Raw genomic sequence first — 19,929 nt, 5'->3', positions numbered from 1 at the left:
GGGGTTTAAGTGGAGAGAAAATGTTTTGAGAATGATGAGGGCAATGAATGTACAAATGTGCTTTACACAATTGATGTATATATGGATTGTGATAAGAGTTGTATGAGCCCCTAATAAAATGATTAAAAAATAAAAATAAAAAAGAATCTACAAGCAAGATGAAAATCCACCTGGTAATAAAAATAAAAAGAGCCTTACTCATTAGTTTTACAGTTAGATCAAAATTATGCACATAACCTAAAATGATAAAGGAAATATGGGTATTCTAGAAAACCCTAGATGTTTCCACATTTGTTTCTTTAAGAGATATAATGTTGCAAGGAATGGGGCAATCCTGAGAGGTATTAAGGTTTAAAAAAAATTTTTAAGAATAAAACTTTTGCTCTCTGTTTAGGAAGGGTTGGCTCTTTACCCTACTTAAATGCAAACAGTTCCAATAGATTAACATTTTAATACTGAGTCTTTTCCACTTAAAAAATTCAATTTGTTTTTGTTAATAAAAAAAAAGCCTTTCGAAGCTAAATAAGTTATTTAAATGCATAAGTGTTTAGAATAACTCATATTGCTCACAAGAGTATCTGACACATTTATAATGAAAAACTACTGCATTTAATTCCTGGCTGCAGCATAGCCAGTAAATCATAGGCAGTGTCATTTTTTAATCTTGGACATGTTTTGCATTTTAACTCCAGATCAATGAATTAATGGTTAACCTTATGCTGACAACACATTTCAAAAGGAACTTTAAAGGAATTATCAAGTACTACCCCCTAATTCATTCGATGAAGTAAACATAACCCTGACACCGAAACTAGACAGAAGCATCACACAAAAAGAAAACTATAGGCTAAAATCATTCACAAAGATACAAAAGTCTTCAACAAAATACTAATGAACAAAATTCAATAGAAAAGACAAGAGCTAGCATTATTCTCCATGAGAAAGACAAAGAGTTTTCCTCTTGGAATTAAAAACAAGAAAGTGCCTGCTCTTACCATTTCAATGTTATACTAGGGGTCCTAGCCAGAGCTAGACCACAAGAAAAAGAAGTGAAAGTTATCTAAACCGGAAAGGGAGAATTATCTCTAGCTGTAGACATGATCCTATACAGCAGTGGTTCTCCATCTTCCTAATGCCGCGACCCTTTCATACAGTTCCTCATCTTGCGGTGACTCCCCAACCATAAAATTATTTTCATTGCTACTTCATCACTGTCATGTTGCTACTGTGATGGATGGGACGGCCCCTGTGAAAGGGTTGAGACGCTGCTACAGGGTCCCTGGTGGCGAAGCAGTTACAGGTTGGGCTGCTAACTGCAAGCTCAGCAGTTTGAAACTACCAGGCCCTCCAAAGGGGAAAGAGGGAGCGTTCTACTTCTGTAAAGAGTTACCGTCTCTGACAATTCACAGGGGCAGTTCTTCGCTGTCCTACAGATAGGGTCATTAGGAGTTGGCATTAACTTGATGGCAATGAGTTTAGTTTTAGTTTTTTTCCTTACAATCCCAAAGAATCTACAAGAAAATAAAATTATTAGAGAAGCTGAGTAGAGTTGTACAGTCCAAGAGCAGGAAACTTTTACCAGTTGGGTTTCTATACACCAACAATGAAATATCTGAAAGGAAAAATAGGGAACAATTCCATTTACAAGAGCACCTAAGAGAGTAAAATACCTAAGACTCCAACCAGGGAGGCTAACGGATCTATACAATGAAAATTATATACTGAAAAAGATTACAGAAGACTTAGCAAAATGATGTCCTATGTTCTTGGACTATGTTCTTGATATTGCTAAGATGTCAATACTACCCAAAGCAATCTACAGATTCAACACAATCCTGATTAAAATTCTAATAGCCTTTTTTATAGAAAAGGAGAAATGAATCCTCAACATTATGTGGAATGGCAAGAGGCCTCAAATAAAGCAATCTTGAAAGAGAAAAACAAAGTATAAGGACTCACGTTTCAACCATGATTCCCAGTGGTTTGGCAGCTACGTACGTACTGACGTAACCTGGCTATTATGTAATGATGGAGTCATATTCCGTTTTGTGATCTGCTGTATCATGCTCCATTTTTGCATCATGCTGATTCTTGCCTAATGACCTGGTCTTTGATATCTAACCATGCTAGTAAGTGAGAAGTGGGGGCAATCGAAACAGTGGTACCTAGGGTAACAGCAGACAGAAAGGCCAATGGAAAAGAACTGAGTCCTGAAATAAAACCGCTCCCTTGATAAGTCTACTTGATGGGAAAAGAAGAGTCTCTTCAATAAATAGTACTACGGAAACTGGAGTTTCACGTGAGAAAAAATTAAATAGAATTCCTACCTCACACCATACACAAACACACACACACACACACACACACACACACAAAGCCTCAAAAGGATGAAGAAATTCAATATAAACACTAAACCCACAAAATTTTTAGAAGAAAACACAAGGGTAATGCTGCTGGACCTAGCTTTCCACAATGAATTTACCTAATAATAAAATCACAAGCAGCAAAATAAGTAAAAAGAGGAGCTCAAAAAAAAAAAAAATCAAAAGCTGTTGTTCATCACAAGACTATTGAAACTGTGGAAACACTGGCTGTGAAAATGTCTTTGGAAGCCATATGTACAATAAAATTTAATAACCAAAATACAAGGGAGCTTCAAAAAGTTTGTGGAGAAATTTCATTATCTTCTAATTCAACTTTTCCAAACTTTTCAAAGCTCCTTCATATATATGAAACTTCAGTAATTTAAGAAAGACAAATAACCTAATCATAAAGTGGAGAAAGGACTTAATAAACACTGCACCAAAGAAGACATTCAAAAGACCACAACCACATAAAAAGATGCTCAACACATCATCAATGATCAGAGATGCAAAGCGAAACCGCAGTGAAATACTATTCCACTCTCACTAAAATGGCTGATATCTAAAACAGACAACAGCAAAAGTCAGCAAGAGCGTGAGGAAATGGGAATCTTTATCCCTTGCTGACAGGGATCCAAAAGGTCCAGCCATTGTGGAAAAGTGTAGCTGTTCCTCAAAAAATCACCACCATTTTCATTCCTAGGTATACAGGGGACTTCAAAAGTTCACGGAAAAGCACCCTTAAAAGACATTTTCTGCATCATGGGCGACGTTTGGAACTTTTGACCTAGTCTGTATTCAGCCCTTGGTGACTCGTGCTATGTACTACAAATAAGGTGACCAGATTTTAACACTGGTAAAGCGGGACAAAAGGGGACACCATTGATAAAACTCATATCCTGGCGAAATAGCCACATGGCAGCCGAAAACCATATACCCTAGCTTGTTGTGCATTCTTTCCAAAAACCGGACTTTTTCAAACGCCGCGGGAAAAATTGTTAAAAATCGGGACTGTCCTGCCAAAAGCAGGACGTCTGGTCACCTTAACTATAAACAACCAGGACTTTAGACTCTGTCCTTTCCAGGTACACAACAACCTTCATAGAATGCACCAGAAGGATTCCATTTGGAACTCACAGTAAGATAATTGGACTTTATCTTAAACACACCAAGCAAACTGGTAGCAGATTAAAGAAACTGCAATACTCTCATGTGCCTAAGGCTCGATGCCCTACTGTGAGACTAAGTAGAGGACTACCATCCCACGGAGATGGATGTGGAAGTCATTGGCGTTTGGTTCAAAAGTCTTGCCTTGAGAGTACCCATTAAGAGCAACTCAAGACTACCATGTATGTGCTACTTTCATACTCCCTTTCCTCTTTATGACATGCTTAGCCCAGTTCTGCCTCTATGAAAGAGCATTATTAAAAGTTTTGCTCTATCTCCAACTCTATTAGAGTAAATAGTGTCCAGTGACCTAAACTGTTAATCTGTGTAAATCGGCAATCCATGCATTTTAGTCTAAAATACTCTCCTATAAGGTATACTTTCTTTTTTGACAGTGTTTTAATTCTGTACTAGTAGCTACATTAACAGCATTATCAAAAGAACTACCATATGCCCCAAAGGGATGATTTACAATACCCTTCAATAAAATAATGATGTCTTTAAAGTAAAACAGGTACATATGTGCATATAAACAGATTTTTACCTCTAACTTAATTGTAGCCCCAATCTAAGAACACCTAGTTCTTATGACATGGCTCTGTTCAATACCTACTCCCACTGATCTTCAGTGATCACTGAAGATATGGGTCCTATAGCAAAGTGTGGTGAAGAAAGCAGATGGTACCCGCTATTCAGAAAGAACAGCATCTGGGGTATTGAAGGCTTGTCTTAAACAGCCATCAAAATGAGGTGTAGACTTAAGTGCACATGGAAGAAGCACACTAGCATGTGTGATGCACTAATTTTAAATAATAAAATCCAAACCCAAAGGAAGGAATGGTATTAGAATTTAAATTCTAAACATACAGTTTACAGAAGACTGCAGATGACAGTGAAAGCCCAAAACCCCAGCCCCCTTGCAGGGTCCTCCATGCAAATTAAGCTTCTGGAGACTGCCTTCTGACTATGGGAAAGGTCTTGTTACCAGAGAGCACACTGCATGGTGGATTACTATAATTGCAGATAGGTCAAAATGTGACATCGCGTCACTGATGTCTCTTTTGACCCACTTTATGTATAATTGCTCTAGTTTTTAATATTTTCTGCTTTGCTTTCAATTTGAAGTTTTTCTTTGATTGTTGGACCGTTTGTGTTGTCTTAATTTTGCATGTTTTTCTGTATATGAGACCCAGACTAGGTAAACCTACAGACAACGGGATCAGTAGATTCAAAGGGACAAGACAGGGAGGCTGGCAGGAGATGGGGAGCTGACAGCAAGTACAAGGCAGAAGAAATGTCTTGGAATTGATTGTGGTGATGGCTTCACAACCTTTTTTTTTAAAGAGGCCTTAACATGGCAGTTTTATTACTGCTTATTATTGTTATTTTTTGCATAACTTCAGAATGTGACTGAACTACTGAAGTGCATGATATGTGAATTGTTTGTCAGTGAAATTGTGAAGAAGAAAAAAACTTAAGAAAGAGAGATCATGGATTTTTCCCCCCACAAACTTTTGAAGCCTTCTCATACACCCCCAAAATTTGGAAGCAGAAACTCACAATAAGACTTGTAGACTAAGGTTCACTGAAGCACTATTTATACAATAACCAAAAGGTTACAACAAGCTAAATGTCAACAGATGAATGAACAAACAAAACTTGGCACTGTGGAACACTATTTAATCAGCAGGAGAAATGAAGTCTGGATAGCTGTTACAGCGTGGATGAAGCATGAAGGCATTATGATGAGCAAAATGAAAGGATAGACACTGTAAGACTTCACCTGCATAAAAAGATAGAAGAGAAATGTATAGAGCAGCGGCTCTCAACGAACGACCCTTTCACAGGAGTGGCCTAAGACCATATTTCCGATGGTCTTAGGAACTGAGACACCACTCCTCTATCAGTCTCCAGGTGGGTCTGCCCACATGCAGAAACACCCACATACGGGGGTCACCACAACGTGAGGAACTGTATTAAAGGGTCGTGGCATTAGGAAGGTTGAGAACCACTGGTATAGAGACTAAAGTTTATTAGTGGTTACCAGGCACAAAGGGAGAGGGAACAAGGTTAAGAGCAATGGAAGTATTATGTCGGTTAAGGTATGGGTTGTACAGCTGATTACTGTAATTGCTGCCAAAGAGTGGTACATCTATCTGTAAAGAGCTGAATTAACAAAAGTTGTATGATATATTTACAATGACCAAAAAGAGTAGCTGCCCAAAGCTGCTTATGTATAAAGCCCTCAGGGGATTTGGTTCGCTGGTTTGGAAGTTTGGGGCCAATTTCTGTCCTGGTTTCATAAGCCTGTGTTTATTGCTTCTGTTCTATCTAGTAGTTGGTGGCTTAGGACCTGGGATCTTAAAAGCTGCCCCGTGACCATCCAAAGTCTATTTGCCCGGAGCAACAGAAAAAGGAGAAGCAAAAGTAAGAAGAGGAAGTGCAAGGTGGGGCTGATTGTCTCCAGGAACAAAGGCCTTCTCTACCCAGAGATCACAGGAACTGGACTGTCCCCAGCTACCACTGCTGAACATTTTAATCAAAGGGATTATACAAGAATACAGACCAAAAGCAGGGAAATACAGAAAAGATTTTCAAATTCTCATAGAGTCCAAATTTTCTGGAGCCACAGAGATTAGATTAAGTCCTAAAACAATTGCTCTAAGTAAGATCCCCTTTATCTTCTTAAAAACAAAGGTTTAGCTCATCTAGTAAACAACATCTGCCCTGAGCATTATGCTCCTTTAAGACCTATCTACGTGGAATCAAATTGACAACAGCAACTCAAAAGATCAAATAGGAACTATAAGGGGCAGTAAGTTTATGCTAAATGGCGGTGGACCACAACACAAAACAAGGGGAGACTAGTTACACAACTCAGAATTTCATCAACGTCACCTGAAGAAACAGGTGGATTGGTTATGTTTTGCTGTGTATAATATCAGCAACCAAGTAAAAATTTTAAACTGAAAAGAAATATTAAGTTCAACTTGAACTCAATCTCTTAAAAACAGGGCAAAAGTTGCTCATCCATCCAATAGCTCAGGAGTAGAATATCTTATTTTAGGCTGAAACATAAAAGTTATACTACAGGAAAGAAAAAAGAAGCCCTACAGAGAATTCATGCTACTGTCACCAACTGAAGTACAGAATGACACACTTCTTTTTCTAAGATGTTCTTAAAACATTTAGTTACACAGACTCCCTTGAAAACCTTCCCTGGTGACTTACCTCTTTAACAGTGAATGTTTCACCTTGCGCACCTGCTGCTTGCAAAATCTTCAAAAGTGGCAGTTTGGGTCGTACCTAATGTAAACATAAAATACACCTTCTCACTTACATTTCATAGATATGCCTATGCAGCCTTAAAGTTTAAGAGAGCATCTTTAAAAAAAAAAATTTAAACAAACCCTAGCATTTTACTTATTATCTAATACAACCAATAATCCAATGCATAAAGTAACTTTTCAGCCAATCATACTACTTGTTGCCCTCCTGAAAAATCGCATTTTCAAAGGACAGCAGAGTTTTAAGCCAGACTGCCCAGGGACGAATCCTGGTCTCACTACGTACTAGCTATGTGACATGCGTAAACAGCCTACTTCAATTTCCCCCTCTCAGGAGTAAAAGGGTTTATTTATGTACATCCTGAAGAGCAGGCCTGGCACATAGGTACTATGTAAATATTATAGTGACTGTTAACTGTTCTCGAACATTTATTTTTTTTGAACATTAAATATACCTTATTAACAAATGTGCTCGACACAATGGATGGATGTTTGGATTCTGATTAAGAGTTGTACCAGCCCCCCCCCAAATGATTAAAAATAAATAAATAAACTTTATTAATCATCTCCCCACCAAATGGCATTACCAGATATAAGCACATAATTCAGAGAAAATGTTTTCCTTAATTTATGGTCGGTATTTTCTAAAAACTAAATTCATAAAAGCTACTACTAAATGTGTTGGTTCTCACATTGCAACATGATATAGTTAGTTTATTGTGCCAACCTGGCTGATAAACACATGTGGGGCTAATCGAAGGTCAGAGGGATAAATTGCCCAGTAAGCCTATCTTTCTTGTTCTCGGGTCTCTTGCTTTGCGATGGTCGGATCAGGGTGCAGCTGCCTTAGCCAGTTCCCTGCTTCAGCTGGCAAGTCTCACTTCCTGCAAGACATCCCCAAGGACAAGCCGCATGGACCTACCCTGATGCAGCCCTGGGTGCTAGAGCAGCCATGTGGAGACCCCTGCCAGCGCTGAGATGCTTACACATTCACTGATTCGGCTTTCCTCCTGCAGTCGGCATCATAGTGTGTGTTTTGTGAGATGGAGGAGGGCTTTGTGGATTGGTGTTGGACTTATGGGTTAATGGGTTAATGGCGGTGTGGGCTTGGGCTGCATTGGGTTGGGATGTTTTCTTGATGTGCACTTAACCTTTATATAAAATTCTCTTATACATGAGTTTCTATGGATTTGTTTCTCTAAAGTACCCAGACTAACACATAACATAGATCTTTTTTCCAAATATTAGTCTCCAAAAAGGTATTGTACTACATATGCTACCCCCCCCCCAATAGTTCTATTGGCATATAATTATCATATCACATAATTCAATCACATCAAGAGTTGTACAATCATCACAACAATCAGTTTTGGAACATTTTCATCATTCTTGTTATAATATTGTTTTTTAATATTAGTTAACTCTTTTTGGCAAAAGAATAAAAAAAGCCATTTCCTATGTAATCTAATCTCACTAAGTCAATCACATCAGTAAACTATCAAACAGTTAAATCATTCTAGTTTGGGGGGGAGGGGTGCTACATTTTTACAAAACAAATGTAAACTCACTGATTTCTATGTACGGTATGCCTTGACATGGCACTGTACGACTCTTCACAGGGCATGCTTAGTGTAGCCTGGCATTTTCTCTCCTGGAAATATACTTCAACTCTTCCATCTATTTCACAGCCCAATAACAACAAATTTTTTCCTTGGTGTCTTGGTTTTCAAGCCTGTTCCTGGGGTTATTTGGGGTGCTGATTCAGAAAATTGCATTCAATGGACGGCATCGGTTCTAATTTCTTCTATATCGTGTTCCACATTTTCAGCTATTGAGCTATACGAATTTATTACCCAAGTTTTAAATATGAGAATTCAGACCCACAAATTAGAGGATAAGACAAAAAAAGGTAAGAAATACTTGGAACTTCCAAGCGTAACCATATATGGACCTAGTGTGGCTAGCTGGTTATACACCGAGGTGCCAATCCTAAGGTCAGTGGTTTGAACCCACTGCAGCCTTTAAAAGATTTAAAGGTCTGGAAACCCAAAAGGGTAGTTCTCTGTTGCACAGGCTCACTGTGAATTAGAATCAACAAGATGGCAGCAGATCTTTCTTTCTGGCATGGGAGGCTGTGCAATATAAATAGAGATGACAAGCTGAACACTGCAAGACCATGACACAGATTGAGAAACGTGGGAAAGAAAAAAGAAAACTGAAAAGGAACACTTATGGAAGGTATAAGGGCAATTTAGAGGTCTGAAATTGTTAAGACTTCATAGCAATTATCATAAATATTTTGAAGATCTAATTTTGTTCCTCAAATTATGTGATCAAACATTTCAAGAACACAATTTAACATACAGAAGTCAATGGGTAATTCAGGTTAAGTGTTTCAAAAGTGAGGTTGACTTCAAGCTTCTTTTTAAGAAAAATTCTAACTTTTCTTTTAAGATGTTCTGTGCACAGGTGAAGTTGTGTCATTTTATAACAAGACTGGAACATTTTAATTTTAATAAAGGAGTTTGAACTCTGATGGACCCATCTTGGGTAACAGAACATTTCAAACTCTATTGTACCAAACTCACTACCAGTCTGTCTATTACAGTAACTCATAGCAACCCTATAGGTCCGAGTGGAACATCTATGGGTTTCTGAAGTTGCAGATCTTTATCAGAGCAGAAAGGCTTCTTTCTCTTACAGAGGGACTGGTAGCCTTGAATAGCTGACATTGTGGTTGACAGTTAAACACATAACCCACAACACCATCAAGGATCCTTATTTATTGTACAGTAACTCTTTATTTCTTTTGTTTTTTTTTGAGTAACTTATTTCTGGCACTGTTTTAAGACAACAGATTGGGACTACCTACCATTCGGTTTCTAATAAAAGAAAAGTGAAACTAGAAGAAAACTCTAGTCCACGCAATTTGCACTGTTCAAATATATCTTTGGACCAAAGGACATCATGTGAAGTATAACCTGACCTTAATATTTAGTACAACACAAAACTACGTTAAATAGAGCCAGTGTACACTTTCTCTCTCAGGCTAGTTAACACTTGTCCTTATCAAGGCACAGTTCTCTGTATAAAAGGGAAAATTATTTTTTTAGTTTGTTAGATGTCGACTCTACTTGTACTGTCTTTAGGCACATCATTTAAAATATATATAGTCATATTTGCCTCTCTACTAGGTTTTATCATGTGTGAGGTAGCTCTCATTCTCAGGTTTTATAAATGATTGCTAAATTTTCTTCTATTTTTTTAATGACTTGATTTTTTTTTTACATTTAAATCTTTATCTCTTCAGAAATCAGGGAGGTGGAAAAGCAGTGAGATAACTGATTAAAGTGCTGAGGAGAAAATAATAATAGACTTGGAAGAATTGTCATTGAAAAATAATAGCAAAATTAAGACAATCCTCAAGAAATAAAAGCTGGGGTAATTTGCTACCACTGGACCTGTTCTGCACCCCTCCCCCTAGCTCCCCATCCCCCACCCAAAAGAACCCCAACCTCACTGCCATCCAGTAGATTCCTACTCAGAGTGACCCTGTAAAAGGGAAGGGTAACACTGATTAGGTGCTGGGCTGCTACTCAAAAGGTCGAGTGTCAAGGCCACCCTGGAGTACTCCAGGACAAAGGCTTGCTGGTCTATTCCCCTAAGGAGGCACAATTCTACTGTGACATACACAGGGCTACGATCTTTCAGAACTCCACGCCTACTGGTTTGAGTTTTTTATGCCTGCCATCAAGAAATGCTAAAAGGGAGCCATGCACAGGAGGAAGAAGGTTCTCCATTAAAGGCACCTTCTTATCTAGTACCACTTGGGGCTAGTAAATAAATTTTTGATTTAACAGATGTTTTAAAAATAGTTTTATTGGCATATAATTCACCTATACAATTTAATAGTTCAATCATATTAATAAGAGTTGTGCAATCATCACCACAATCAATTTCAGACCTGGAATTTGTTTTTGTACAAAGTCTAAGGTCATTTGTTTTCTTCCAGTGTGACCAATGATGTCCAAACCATTTATTTATATAGGCCAAATTTCCCACCAAATCCAAATTCCATCTTTTCATATATGACGTTATAGAACCCTACATACTCTGAACTACTTATGAAAACACAAGATTATATATTTTTATAATCATAAGTATGTGTGATGAGAGAGCTGGTCAACGAAGCTTTTATAGAACAACATAATATAAAGTTTGGATTTTTTAAATAAGACTAAATTTTCTATTGAAAGAAAACAAACTAGTTACAACCATGCCAGGGGCCAGAAAACAAACTTATTTAACCCAGCTCAAATTTTCTCACTAGTCATTCCCACCCGAGAACACATTAGCATTCAAGATGCATACTTCGGGGCAATCATTAAAAGCTTATGGTAATTTAGTGAATGATCAATTCAAATTTAAGCAATGTTACTTGTTCATAGGTTTCCATAACATGACTTTTTAAAAGAAAAATCATCACTTTTTTCTCTGAGTAAAATCCTACTGTCTGTGGAATTTTAAGAAAAATCAGAATGACTAACAATTATTTACCTGAGTGATTTGTTCTGAAGAGATCCTGCCAGCACTATCAGATGAACACTGGGCAGAGGTGGAAAGCGATGTCATTTTGGCAGTAAAAAACGAAGTCTGCTGATAAAACTAAAAGGAAAAAAGAAATCATCAATGATACCATAAAGTAGAACATTCTCTTCGGCATTTTAAAAAAGTAGGCAGACCTGCCTAAGTAAATGCAATTTACTCCAGATTCCCAAGACCTTCTGGGTCACTTTCCATCCAGTTCAGGTGCTGCCAAAACTGAACTGGTGAACTAGGAGCCACAATCACCTAAACTTCCCTCAGGTGATGCTGGAAACAAACACGTCTGGGCATGCTCTGACCGCCACGGACATGAACGTGTATACTAAGTTAGTGGAAGATCCAAGTCACAAACATTACCTCCCCAAGCAGACAGGCTGGTTCTTCAGTATCTCTGGCTCTCTGAAGAGAACAACCCCCACCCTTGGAAAACAGTTGGGAGGTTAAGGGAATTACCAAGATAAAGACACAAATTCCAAGAGTACAAGGAAACCTCAACATGTCACAACATGTCTTAGAAAAGAGACACTAGAAAAAAAGAGTCTAAATTCTCAACTAGCAGTTAAACTGGTTTTTAAGCTGGTACCAAACCTAGAAAGAGCCTTGACACCTACAAAATGGGACAACCCCAAATGAACACACACACCAGGAAAAAGATATCTGTACATCAAATAAGGTGTAGTTCTATTTGTTTTCTTTACCCCTATCTTTCTTCCTTAAAAAAAAAAAAGTGATAGGGAAGAAATAAAAATTTAAATAAATGTCCTAGCACTTTTAGAAAAGTAATGAGTAATCAGCTAGTGAAATGTATGTGTAACAAGCCGTATTAGAGATACTGTGAAAGGAGCCTAGAAAAGCCACAGCAGACAGCTGGGCTGCAGACACTTAAGACTCTCACTCTCTTGAGAAGGTTTAGTGACTCTAACAAAATATGAACTCCTATTTCCTGCCTGCCAACAGCTTCCCTTGCTATGAAGTAGAAAATAAAATAGGGTACAAACACAACTTTCAATCGACTAGTTTTTGTCGTTTTAAACCGTTTTATTGGCACTTTATCCACATATAATATGATTCAATAGTTCAATCATATCAAGAAGAGTTGTACAATCATTACCACAATCAATTTTAAAACATTTTCTTCTTCCTTATATTGTTATTACTGTAACTTTTAAATTGTGGCAAAAATACACACAACCATTCTCCAATTCAACAACTTCTAGATAATTCATTGCCATTGATTATATTCTTCATCTTGTGCAAACAATATCGATATCCTTTTACAAATTATCCCACCACCATTAACATAAACTCAATACCATCTAAGTAAAAACTCTCCCTCCTTCACCCATGATAACCATTGATGAACTATGGCTCCTTTTTTAAATTAGTTTTCTTGATATAAAATTCACCTATCATACACTTCCACAGTTAAACAACTGACTTTTCACTGGCATTTCAAACCTCACAAATATAAACAAATACTAAAATGATAGCCCCCTAATAGGAGACTTCATACAGAAATGTTATTAAAATATAATGGGATTTCCCCCAAAACTTTCTGAAGCCCCTCTATAGCTCAGGTCAATGGTTCAAATCTACCAGCCACTCAGTGGGAGAAAGATGAGGCTACCTGTTCCCTGTAAAGATTTACAGCCTCAGAAACACAGTTGGACTTAATGGAAGCGGGTGGGTTCAGTTTTGATTTTCCAACCCCTTTTCTACATTTCATCAAGCCAACCACCTCTATTGAATTATTTTATTAGCCTCCTAGAGATTTCTTGGGAAGGAGCATTAGAACTGGTTGTAATGATGTATAATACAACTCTTTTTAAAAGCAATTTAACTCTGAAAGATAAAGAATCTTTTCTTGCTTCTGCACCTTTCCTAATTCTCACCTCCTCCATTAGCCGTTATTCTGAAATCGTCTTCCCATGAGACTGTGCTCGATTTTCACTTAAGACTATTGTGAATTGAGAAGGTTTACAGAAATCATAATTTTACATTCAATGACTCATACACAGTCTGATTCAATTCATCCACTTCAATCCTCTCAATGTAGCATCTCTTGTCCATTTCTCGTCTTTCCTCTCAACTTTGCTCTTGGGTAAATGCTGTATTTTTAATCTGAACCGGTTGAAAATTTTAATGAGTTCAATTACAGACTTAGTGGGTAATAAGGGAGATAGTCTGGGGTCCCATCAGTAATCCTGGTCTCTTTTATGATCTGAGTTTTGTTCTACATTTTTCTCCCACTCTACCTAAAACCTTCCAGTGTGGTCTTTTTCAGAGGAGTACTAATTTCTAAAGGAACAACGAGCAACTAGCCCTCAGTATTCCCCATCCTCGTCCTGATTTTACTTTTTTCCATAGTCTTTACTATGAACTGACACACTACTTTCATTATCCATTGCTCCAAGGAGCCTTGTAATTGGCCCTGTGACTTAACTTTAAGCAACAGCCTACAGCAGAAGTAACACTGTACCAACTCCAAGTCCAGCAGCTTCAATTCTATGGTTTAGGAAATCCTTGGACTCTTGCTACCCTTCTGCGAGCCACATGAAGAGGGAGAGGCCCAGCTGAAACCAGCCTTCTAGCCATACCCTCAAGGCATCAAGCATCTTGGGGCACTCCAGCCTCAGCTCCACCTGACAGTACTGCAGGGCAGACCCCAAGTGAGAACTGCCTAGAGGAATCACCCAACCAGCCACATCCAGTTAGCCAACAGAATCATGAAAGATAATGACATATTTTAACTTACTAAATTTTGTAGTGGTTTGCTATACAGCAATATTTAAAACAAATAATACACAGAGCTTACTCTGTACCACTCACATATACAAGAATTAACCCATGTAATCCTTAAGTAGCCCCAAAATAGGAGCACAAAGAAGTTCATTATTGGCTCAAGATCACACAATGAGTTGTGGAGTCAAGATTCACGGCCCCCACACACCTCAAGTCACACACTTCAAGTACACAGAATTAAAGTCACCATAACCCTTTCATTCAAACACTCTCATTCACCTGTTTATGGCCCAGTTTTATTTGGTTGAGTATTTTAATGACAAATGTCAAGGAACCCTGGTGGTGTGTGTAGTGATCCACAATTGGGCTGTTAACCGCAATGTTGGAAATTCAATCGTGCAGGAAACACCCGGGCAATTTATATCTACAACCCATTTCCCTGCTGACCCTAACCATCACCTCGAATCCTGTGTTCCTTCCTTTGCTTGCCTGTTGTTCATTTGACATCAAAAATGGATCCCTAAATTGTACACCTGAAAAATCTTGAACTGGAAAATGTTGTGTTATAAGGAGGAGTTTCTTGTACAAAAACAGAATTAAGAAACAATGATTTTTCCACAAACCTTCTGAAGCACCTTCACTTGTATTTTCACAATTAAAACAATGGAGTCCTAAAAAGCACCAATTTTTTGGTTTAGTTTTTACCTTTAGAAAGCAGATAGGTTACATATCATCGGGGGGGATTTTTGTTTCACTAAAATAGATTTATTGGTACTATGTCACTTTAGTTCACTTTTCACTTGATTACTATAATTCAGTGTTACCCCCTAGTTTAATCCTCTGCTTTGTGGTGATGGACATTCAAGTTGCTTCTCAGGTTGTACACTGTGGTGAGTGCACTAATTTAACAGTCCTGAACATGTCACCTGCTGGACCTTTGCAAGACAATCTCTTAAATATAACTACAACAGAAAATCAACTTAAGATCTGACACCAAATTAGTTTTCAAGAGTTATTTGTAACTAATTACAATCCCATCAGCAATGTGCAAGCAATCCTATGGACCCACTTCCTCTCCAACATCTGATGTCATGAGACTTTTTGAATCTTGCCAGTCAAATGGGTAATGGGCTTGCTTTGCATTTCTCTAATCCTGATTGATGCTGAACATCCCTTCATAAGCTAACTGACAATGTGTTTCTGTGAAATGTTAATGTCTTTTGTGTAGTTCTACTGAACTTCTGTCACACTTACTGATTTATGAGTTCTTTAGGGCAGATATTCTGAATATTAGCCCTTTGTCAACTGGGTGTCTTGCAGATATCCTCCCCCAATTGTTTTCTCTACTTCTATTAGGTGCTTTTATCAGTACGCATTTTCATAAAATGAAATGTACTATTCTCAGTCTTTTCTTTTCCAGTCAACTAACTGCATCTGTGTGCAATCCTATACTTCTCAAGGTTTCTCAGTCACCTATTCTTTCTACTGAGCTTTTTTTTTAATGTGTGGGGGTGGGGGCATTCTATAAAACATTAGGTATACTGAAAACATCTGATGTTGGTGCCTGCACATGAGCACACAGACACACCTGTGTTAGATTTACTTTTTCATATGTATAAATGGTATTCAGAGCACAATTATTAAACATGGTTTTCTTGACAGTCACTTGTGTGTACTTACATGCAAAAGTACTTCTGGGTTCTCTATTCTATGCCATTATTCAATTTTCCATGTTTATACAATTTCACACTGTCTTAATTCCTCTGACTTACAATAAGGCTTGTATCTGGTAGAATAAGTCCTCACACCCCACTCTTTTTAAGAAATGACCTAATAATTCTTGGCTCTTGAATCCATAGAAATTTTAGTCTATCAAATATCATGAGCGCCCCCACTGGGATTCTGAATGAAATGACATTGACTATAACAAGTAATTTCCTAACCTGTTAACTTGATGCATTCCTCTATTAATTATATATCCCTTAATAAAGTCCAATCAGTTCTACTGGTCCTTCAGCAACTTATTACCAGCTGAATGAGTACGAAACTCTCTGGGCCTCAATTTCTTCATTTGTAAAATGGGAAAAACTACTTTAAGGAATAATAATCCTTTTTTGTACAGTAGGTTTTCTTTTTTTACATTGTTGGGTTTTCATGTATTAATATTTTAAGTTTTAAAGTCTACTGTGTTAATGAGAACAGGTCTGTAATTTCCCTTATTTTTGTCTAGTCCTGATGCCCAAGGCCTCACTTAGGGAATTGTAAAATATGTCCCATTAATCTCTCTAGTTGCTTGTAAAAGTAATATTTCTGACATTACTGCTAATGGTGCCTTTGGTTTAATACCTGGGGGGGAATTTTAATCACTGCTTCTTCAATTTCTTCAATAACTACTATTTAAGCTTATTTCATCTTCTATTTTGTCTGTTTTAAAATTGCTAGCACTTCATTGATAGTATCTCTTTTAACTTTGACCTCATATTGTATTAAGAGTCTTAATTCTGAGCACTAGGTTTGCAGATGGCTACAGTTTACGTGAGAGCACTACATCCATTTTTGAGTCTCCAGAGATTCACCTCCATTGACTTCTTTCTGACCATTGACCTGAATTGTGACAGCCTTTGCCCTCAGGCAGTGTGTGTTTGAACGTGGATTAGCCAGCCTACGTGGATTAGCCAGCCTACCCCTCAGGGCCCTAGATAGAATTTGGGGTGCTAGGCTCTGGTATTAAAAGTCACAAAGTAATAACATGCTCAGTATATCTTAAACTGAAAGATCTCAAAAGAAAACTCAAGCCTTGAGTTAGAATATTGGAAAATCGTATGGGCAAAATACTAAATCATGCAGGGACCGTCAAAAGAAGATGGATTGAACACACAGTCACTGTACCAAAAAGACTAGTCACCATTCAACGACTTCAAGAGGTAGCACGTAAGCAAGAACTAACAGTACTGAAGGAAATTCAAGCTGCACTGAATGCATTAGTAAAAATCGACGCTCCAGGAACTGATGGGAAACCAACTGAAATGTTTAAAGAATCTGATGAAGCAGAAACACTTCTATGCCAAGAAATTAGGAATATAGCTACTTGGCCAACTGACTGGAAAAAAATCCTTATTTGTACCCATTTCAAAGAAACGTGACCCAACAGAATGATAAAATTACAGAACAGTATCCTTAATATCACAGGCAAGTATAATTTTGTTGCAGATCATTCAACTTTGGTTGCAGCAGAACACTAACCGGGAGCTGTCAGAGGTGCAGGAAGAATTCAGACGAGGACAGACGTAGAACAAGGAATATCACTGCTGATGACAGATGGATCTTGGCTCGAAGGAGAGAATACCAGAAAGCTGTTCACTTGTATTTCACTGGCTATGCCAAAGCTTTCAATTGTATGGACCTAACTGTGGATAGCCTTAGGAATGAGAATTCCTCCATGATGCTCACTTTCCGGACAGGATCACTGAAGACAGAGGGTGCATAAGCAAATGTGGTGAAGAAAGCTGATGGTGCCCGGCTAGCATCTGGGGTCTTCAAGGCTTGAAGATAAATAAGCAGCCATCTAGCTGAGAAGCAACAAAGCCCACTTCGAAGAAGCACACCAGCCTGTGTGATCACGAGGTGTCGATGGAATCAGCTATCAGGCATCAAAGAACAAAAAAATCATATAATGGTGAATGAGGGGAATGCAGAATGGGGACCCAAAGCCCATCTGAGGGCAACTGGACATCCCCTTACAGAAGGGTTCGTCTTGGGGAGAAGAGCCAGTCAGGGTGCAGTGTAGCAAGGATGAAACATACAACTTTCCTCTAGTTCTTAAATGCTTCCTTCCCCCACTATCATAATCCCAATTCTACCTTACAAATCCGGCAAGACCAGAGGATGTACACTGGTACAGATCAGAGCTGGAAACACAGGGAATCTAGGACAGATGAACCCCTCAGGACCAGTGGTGAGAATGGTGATACTGGGAGGGTAGAGGGAAGGTGGGGTAGAAAGGGGGAACTGATTACAAGGATCTATATATAACCCCCCACCTGGGTGATGGACAACAGAAAAGTGGGTGAAGGGAGACGTCGGACAGTATAAAACATGACTAAATAATTTATAAATTATCAAGGGTTCATGAGAGAAGGGGAAGGAAGGAGGGAATAAAATGAGGAGCTGATACCAAGGGCTCAAGTAGAAAGAAAAAATGTTTTGAGAATGATGATGGCAACAAATGTGCAAATGTGCTCGACACAATGGATGTATGTATGGATTGTGAGAAGAGCTATATGAGGCCCCAATAAAATGATTAAAAAAAAGAAAGAAAAAGAATGGCAATTCTGGCAGAACCTTTCATTGTGCTCATGTAGAATTTGTACATGGGTCAAGGCAGCTGAATGAACAACTGTGTGGAATACTGCATGGTTTAAAATCAGGAAAGGTGTGTGACAAGGTCATTTCCTTCCACCATATTTAATCAATCTGTATGCTGAGCAATCATCAGAGAAGCTGGATTACATGAAGAATGTGGCATCAGGATTGGAGGACATACTTATTAACAACCTATGATATGCACATGACACAACCTTGCTTTGCTAAAAGTGCAGAGGTCTTGAAACGCTTTGAATTCTGTCTTTTGTTTTGTTATTGGCATTTCTTCCATATATCATACAATTCGATCACATTAAAGAGTTGCTCATTATTAGAATTAATTTTAGAACATTTCTTTTTTATTGTTTATTAGAACATTTCTTCTTTCTTGTACTCACTGTTATTAGTGTAATTTTTTAAATTGTGGCAAAAATATACAAAACAAAATATCCTCCAACTCAACAACATGTATAACTGATTATACTCTTTGGGTTGTGCAGCCATTATTGATATTCTTTCCCAAATTACCCCACCACCATTAACATCAACTCAATGCCTCCTGAGGAGTTCTGCATTTTTGTTTTTTCTCCCATTGCTCCTGGACATATTTACAGCACTAGAACCCCTATACAAGGTCACGCTATGAGTAGAGAATTGACTCAATGACAGATGTTTAGACTGACTTCATATGTCATGTTACATGTCTTGGGTCTGAATCTCACAGGTGAATGAGAAGGAGTTAAAAAGTAAGAGAGAGGTTGGTAAAAAATGATGGAGAGGGAAGACACTGGGAGGTTTGCAAAAGTTAAAGGTAACAAAGGCAAGTGCTGTTATATACACAATCCTACAACAGTGGAGATCTTTGTGTTGATGCTTGAATAGACATGCAGGCTGAGAAGGTGAGAGACATAAAATGGGAATATACCCAAGTATATATATATATATATACATGGGTATATTCCCATTTTATGGGTATATATATATGTGTGTGTGTGTGTGTATATATATATATACAGAGGATAACTGTACATGCATAGTCACTTTCACTGCAAATATATCCATGAATGTGGTGGAACATAGAAGCCACATGCTATGAAAACTTCTTAGACATAACCAAACACCTTTGGGGAAAGAGCCCCTGGGGCCTGTGGGGGGGCTCAGGGCTATCATCTAGGGGTACACCAAGATCAATGAGCTTAACACACCTCACAGAGACAATGTTCAACATCCCACTTTGGTAAATAGCTCCTGGGGTCACCTAATGTGCAGCTACTTGTCTCTCCCTCTCCAGAGGAAGGGTGATGAAAATCAAAGGACATAAGGAAACAACTGGCCCAATAAACTCATGAACCCCACAAACATCAGTCTCCACAATCTTGAGATCAGAAAAACTAGATGGTGCC

At 38.1% G+C, this 19,929-nt stretch overlaps 1 protein-coding gene across 3 annotated transcripts in view; it reads right to left on the bottom strand.

Annotated features, from left to right (window-relative positions):
* MDM4 (MDM4 regulator of p53) overlaps positions 1-19,929 on the bottom strand; it is a 54,036-nt gene that overhangs the window by 28,398 nt on the left and 5,709 nt on the right. For all 3 annotated transcript variants that reach the window (XM_045298010.1, XM_004699828.2, XM_045298011.1), the window contains exons 2-3: positions 11,375-11,482; positions 6,762-6,836 (exon numbers count right to left, since the gene is read on the bottom strand). In XM_045298010.1, coding sequence (XP_045153945.1) covers positions 6,762-6,836; positions 11,375-11,449 — 150 coding nt within the window. In that variant the 5' untranslated portion in view covers positions 11,450-11,482. The remainder of the gene's footprint in view (positions 1-6,761; positions 6,837-11,374; positions 11,483-19,929) is intronic.

The sequence above is a fragment of the Echinops telfairi genome, unplaced genomic scaffold, assembly GCF_000313985.2.
Source record: "Echinops telfairi isolate 266 unplaced genomic scaffold, ASM31398v2 ScPeMD7_7424;HRSCAF=8462, whole genome shotgun sequence".
Lineage (NCBI taxonomy): Eukaryota > Metazoa > Chordata > Mammalia > Afrosoricida > Tenrecidae > Echinops > Echinops telfairi.
This window is presented reverse-complemented; position numbering and strand designations above follow the sequence as displayed.